At 44.8% G+C, this 5824-nt stretch overlaps 1 protein-coding gene across 2 annotated transcripts; it reads right to left on the bottom strand.

The window, feature by feature from the left end:
* Positions 1 to 347: 347 nt before the first annotated feature.
* Positions 348 to 5818, bottom strand: LOC124233573 (transport and Golgi organization protein 1 homolog). Of its 2 annotated transcripts, none has more exons than XM_046650715.1 (3): positions 4864 to 5818; positions 2660 to 2830; positions 348 to 574 (listed from the first exon to the last, which is right to left on the bottom strand). In XM_046650715.1, the coding sequence occupies exons 1-3, from the start codon at positions 5372 to 5374 to the stop codon at positions 363 to 365; spliced, it is 894 nt and encodes a 297-aa protein (XP_046506671.1). In that variant the 5' UTR covers positions 5375 to 5818; the 3' UTR covers positions 348 to 362. The 2 variants fall into 2 exon arrangements, with proteins under 2 accessions (XP_046506671.1, XP_046506672.1); XM_046650716.1 differs by lacking the exon at positions 348 to 574 and adding an exon at positions 913 to 1391.
* Between the last annotated feature and the right edge of the window lie 6 nt (positions 5819 to 5824).

A 5824-nucleotide genomic window follows, 5' to 3' on the forward strand; every position in this document is an offset into this window, starting at 1 on the left:
TGCTCAGAACACGTCTCAGCTAACTTCTGACCTTCTTGGAGCATCCTCCCACCACAGTGAATCAATTAACTCAACATATCGTTCTCCTATCAGGGAAATACTTCCCTTTCGGCCCATAGCATATTAGGTTTCCAGGGAACGTCTCTATCACCTTGGTAGACAAAGCTTCTTGAAGGGAAGAACCACGTTTACAGGGGCGTGTGTGCCCAGCTCTGGCACACAGCAAATCCTCTTCAAATGCCAAAAATGCCAAACCACACTAAGAACCCATCAGAGCCACAGACCTGTGGCTTGTTTCAGGGGCTATCATGAAAGGATCAGGAGCAATGTTCATAGAGACAGTTTACGTCCTCCCCTCATGCTCAAAAATCAACTGAACAACTGTGATAATCAACACTCTCTGAAGAAACTATGTATGTCAAACTTACCATGTTAGTTAAATAAAACATGAATGAATATATTAAAAGAATTGCATTTTCCCAAGGTGTGGCACTCGTCGCTTCTTCAGCCTTCGTTTCTCGCTGCTTTCTAGGATCAACAGCATTGACAGGAGTGCGCTTGGTTGTAATTATGCCTTAAATTGAGGGGGGAAAACTACTGTTTTATTTTGTGCTTCAGAATAAGAATTGTTTCTCTTCATTTTAAACATTTGTAGAGTGAACACGAAATATTAGTCACTGTGCCTGGACACATGGTTCTCCTGAAGACAATTATATAGAAAAAAATTCAGAGTCCCCATTAGAGCTGTCACATCCTTCAATTATAAAAGGAACATATCTCCAGGCCACTCTACCCCTGACTAGTCTCCTCTGTCACGCCCCGGCAACGCCACTGCTATCTGAACAATATTTACTTGGGAATTGAGAAAGCAGAATTTTATGCTTTTTCCATAAACACACAGTCACATTTAAGAAACATTTATTTAGTGTGGTGAAGCAGTGTATTTGAAACTTCAGGCAAACAATGAGAAAGTTCGCAGACCTGAAGGCGGGGGGCACCAGTGCTTAGCACAGTGTCTGGCACCTGCAGGCACTCCAGAGTTGCTTACTGAATGGCTGAATGACAGCGACACAAAACAGAATATGGTAAATGCCAAAGGGACAAAAAGGAACTGCTTACAGGGTGGGGCCTGGCTTGCAGCTCTGTGGAAGAGGCAGAATTTCAGCTCTACCTGAAAGGATTTCCACAGGAGGTGGTGGTAGGGAGAGGATTTCAGTATGAGTTAGTTGGGTCTGGGGCACGTCTTATAGACAGCTAGGAGTCCGAGAAGCGATTAGTGAGAAGCTGGACTGGCTCCTCTCAGGCCTCTTCCAACCCTGAGGTCCCATCCACTCCTGATCCACGACTCTGACCTCGGGTGAAGTCGTCCCAGTCAGGTCAGACCTCAGCACCTGAGATGCACGAAGGGACACTCGGGAAGATGAGCCTGTACAGGTAGTTGACGTCATTTTGCAGTGGAACTTACAGGACAGGGCAAAAGGTCTGTTTTCTATTCTGCCAGCAGAATTTTTCCTACCCCTGAAAGTTTTTGAGCAAGAGAATAACAAGTTCTTAATGGTGTATGACTCATGTTCGACAAGCAGAACCTTTGTGAGTTACAAAAATTTAGAAGTAGAGAGTATTATATATAAAGTAATAGCCTCTGGAACACAGGAGACCTCCGATATGTCATTTCTTCTCAAATTAGCTGACCTCCTCTCCTTGCCATGACTTCTCCTAAACTTTACAAGGGCGCAGGAGGTACAGCCCAGTGCAGCCAGGCCTTGCGGTCTCACAGGCTAATGCAATACCGAAGGTTATAGAACGTAATCTCTAAAAACACAACATCAGTAATGATGTCATATCACCATATCGGACAGACAAAATAAAAATCAGCTGTCCTTCTGATTTACTGGTAAAATGAGTAAGCTACACAAAAATTAGAAAGCTGTTGATATCATTATTGGGGTGGTATTTTATTTTATTTTATTTTTAAAACAACTTTCTCAATTCAAATGAAATGAGTTGCTTTCCCACTGGATGTTTTCTGTGCTCAGTCTACAGTGGACTATTACATACTGAAAAGTTCTGCAGTTTCCTATAACCTTATAGTATAAAGATACCTAGACATAAATATCTCCTCCACTGTTTTAAAAAAGTTTTTATCTTGTCCAGGTAGCAAATTAACAAGAGAACTGAGCGACATGTGTTCTACTGGGGAGGGGCGGTGGAATGGGGGGAAAACACAGAATTTGTGAGTTTTAGAGCAGTGGTTCTCCAACTTTAACTTCCAATAGCTCCGAATTTCCTGGAGGGCTTGTTAAACACAGATTTCTGGTCTCCACCCACAGAGTTTCTGATGCTTGTGGGCTGGTTGAAAACTACTGTTTGGGAGCATAAGGCTTTGTAAGAAGAACACTTTAGATTGAAATTATCTGCACAGGCTAATGACAGCCAATCACTGGCGTGTAGCTTAGTTACAGTCTCTGGCCTGTTTCTATTATTGATCTCCACCCGTCTTCACTTCTGCTTTTCTCTGTGAGTTCTGGGATTTCTTATTTTTTTAAACCCATTCATAGCTGTATTATTCCCCTCTGTTTCCTACCTTTAACAAGGAATCTCCTAGCAGCTCTCCTTTACAATAAGCCTCTACTTTGTAGAGAAAATCAGCAAGCTTTACCTGGGTGTATGTCTTTCTCAGTATTCGGCTTCTGTGACATTTCTGAGGTACCCACGTCACTAGTCGTGGGTTGATCCAATTGATCCAAGCAGCTGGGCTCTTCAGGAATCTCTGTTTTAAGATCTTCTGTGTCCTCTTGTGAGAAATCATCTTCAAGTGGTGGTGGGATGTCTACGGGGAAGAAGAAGGCATTGGGCTGACAAAGCTTGATGATGCTCCCCATTCAGCTCCTCCCACTGAGCAGCACCCCCTCATCGTACAAGTCCAGGACCCCCTACTACTGCCCTTTGGTGCTGGCAGCCCGGGCAGCACAACTGGGCAGGGAAATCAGGGTTTCCATTGCTTTTGTCTCACTTCACAGACGGCTAATCTACAGAATAAAATTTACAAAGAAACCCTTATTCCAAAGCATTCCATAAAGATAGATATTTACAGTAGGGACTCCAATAACCTAACTTCCCTTGGCAAATCAACATACACGCACAAGGATAAATGTGCAAGAGAGAATTCCAGTCAAGAGCAGGAATAGGAAGCATCTATTTTACACAGTAATGCCATGAACTCTTTCCTACACAGGCGTGCTGGTCTCACAGAGCTAGGACAGAGAAGGGCATGACATATAAAGGCCGCCTGTTGAAGTGCCTGTCAAATATTTTCAAACCACCTCGAGGAGTCAGAAAGAATCAACCCATTTCCGTCCCTAAGAGGCTCAGGGCATAGCCCAAGGGCACCCACAGCAAAGATGAATTTCTCTGAAACCTCACAGTTTTGCCCTGAAAATTCATTTGAGTTTTGCGCTCCAATCCAAAATCTATCTGCTTTGATTAAAGCAAAAAAGTTTCCTTTCCCAAAATGCTCAGGAAAAATGGCCACTGTGGGAAGAAACATTTAATCTGGGGTTGTATGTCCCCCTGGTACTTGACCATCTATAGTGAGTCCAAATACCTCAGTCTGAAAAGCATGAGGACAGAGAAAAGAACATGGAAGTAGGAACCAGCTCGCCTTAGGACACTGGCTTGGGGTCAATTCCTTCCTATTGACTGAATGGCTTGTGTGTGTTAAGTGCTGTGTGGGCGGGCTCTGCCTCCGTGCTAGATTCTTGGTTAATCTGACTGCAAGAACCCTCACACCCAGCAGAATTTCACTGACCCAACAGACTACCCACAAGAGCCAGGAAAAAACATGACCTCCACAAAAGAGGACAGCTGGCGGGAATGAAACTCTTGCAAGGCTTTGATTTAAAAGTTGTGCCCGTCAACCCTTGGACAGACAGCAGTTATTTTATGATTTAAGAAATGGAATTCCGGGGCTGGCCCCATGGCCGAGTGGTTAAGTTCGCACGCTCCGCTTCAACAGCCCAGGGTTTCGCCGGTTCGGATCCTGGGCGCGGACATGGCACCGCTCATCAGGCCACACTGAGGCAGCGTCCCACACGCGACAACTAGAAGGACCCACAACTAAAATATACAGCTGTGTACTGGGGCGATATGGGGAGAAAAAGCAAAGGAAAAAAAAAAAAGATTGTCAACAGCTGTTAGCTTAGGTGCCAATCTTTAAAAAAAAAAGAAACGGCATTCGCAAAAAGCCCTTTGCTAATTTTACATGAAACTTGAACTTTAAGAGGTCTATTTTGCACATCATTTTCTTGTTTGTATCTTTCTTTGTCTTTTTATAAAGTTTCCTTTTTTTAAAATAATTTTTATTCTTTTTTTTTTAAAGATTGGCCCTGAGCTAACATCTGTTGCCAATCTTCTTTTTTCTTCTTCTTCTCCACAAAGCCCCCCAGCACATAGTTATATATTCTAGCTGTAGGTCCCTCTGGTTGTGGCATGTGGGATGGCATGGCTTGATGAGTGCTGCCATGTCTGCGCCCGGGACCCAAACCAGTGAAACCCTGGGCCACCAAAGCGGAGAGCTCGAACTTAACCACTCAGCCACTGGGCCGGGCCCTAAAGTTTCCTTTTGAAAAGGCCACCAGTTTCAGCTGTCGTACAGGGAAACCAGGATAGAAATCCTTATCTGTGCTCTAGCCTTAAAGAAAGAAGGCAGCAAGGGACCTGTGGGTGTCACCGTGCTGTCTCTTGCCTTTGGGCACACTGTAAACTGTGGACAGAGCTTTACAAAAAGGTGTGAGGGACTTCAGCTAAGCCTCCCCGACCTTCTTCTCAAGCCCCACTCTACAAAGCCATAGACAGGCATTCTACCTTGCATCAGTCTATCCCAGTCTTCCGCTGGATGCCATGCTGCTGCCAGGGGTACAGTCTCCTCTGCTATGGAGTGTGTGTACCTGACAAAATAGATTAGGTCTTGAACGTCATCTAGCACCGAGGCCTCTTCAAATATGTTACTTTCCTTCACTCCCAGTTCTCCATTTTTGATCACACGAGTATCGAGCATTTTCTCTGCTATGCTCAGAATTTCGGACTCTGATGCACGGAAAACCTTATCTAGGACTTTTTCCACATTATAAGGCAGGCTCTCCTGCTGGGCTGCCTTCAGCTTTAGTGACATTTCTTGGAAGAGGGCTTCCAGCTCATGGATGTCAAAGTACTTCTGGAACCGCTGCAAAGACTGTGGTTCTTTAAAGAAGCTGCTTATTATAGGCGCGTCCTTCATCTTGTCACTATGCTTGGGCTTTGCGATCCAGTGGGGAGGCCAGTGGAACACGTCATCTTCGCGTTCCCCAGAAGCAGACCCCTGGCGTTCTGTGTCCATGAATTTCTTCTCTAAGTCCTCACGGTCCTCTTTTGAGACTTCTTCTCCCCCAGGCTTCTCAGTGAGCCCTGAGGTGTTCAGGTGTTCCTCAGGGTTGTCCTCTTTAAAATAATCAGGATCTTTATCCTCAAACACTTCACCTAACTCTGGAGTCTCATTTTTTTTCTTGTCAGGAAAGTCACTGCCTTCAGATGGCCGCTGTGCTTTCTCATCTACCAGAGGGCTGCCTTCTTTTTTCCACCACCATATGACCAGGTTTCCTGTCTATTTCGCCCACAGTTTCATTTTTTCTTTCAACTTTTAAAAGGCTACCAGTTTCTTCTTTGTTTTCTTCGGTTTCTGGATCAGCATCCACGGCGCCTAAAACGGCTCTTTCGGGGCCTTGCGCATTAACATCAAACTGCCTGTCCTGAATCACAGGGCTTTCTTCTTTAGACTCTCCTGCACTTA

This window comes from Equus quagga, unplaced genomic scaffold (genome assembly GCF_021613505.1).
Source record: "Equus quagga isolate Etosha38 unplaced genomic scaffold, UCLA_HA_Equagga_1.0 205246_RagTag, whole genome shotgun sequence".
Classification (NCBI taxonomy): domain Eukaryota; kingdom Metazoa; phylum Chordata; class Mammalia; order Perissodactyla; family Equidae; genus Equus; species Equus quagga.

Coding starts and splice junctions, on each gene's coding strand:
- LOC124233573 (XM_046650715.1), bottom strand. CDS start 5,374: ATGGACACAGAACGCCAGGGGTCTGCTTCTGGGGAACGCGAAGATGAC. Junction 2,831..4,863: donor CTGGGATAGACTGATGCAAG/GTAGAATGCCTG, acceptor TCTTCCCCGTAG/ACATCCCACCACCACTTGAA. Junction 575..2,659: donor TGAGAAAGACATACACCCAG/GTAAAGCTTGCT, acceptor CCTCAATTTAAG/GCATAATTACAACCAAGCGC.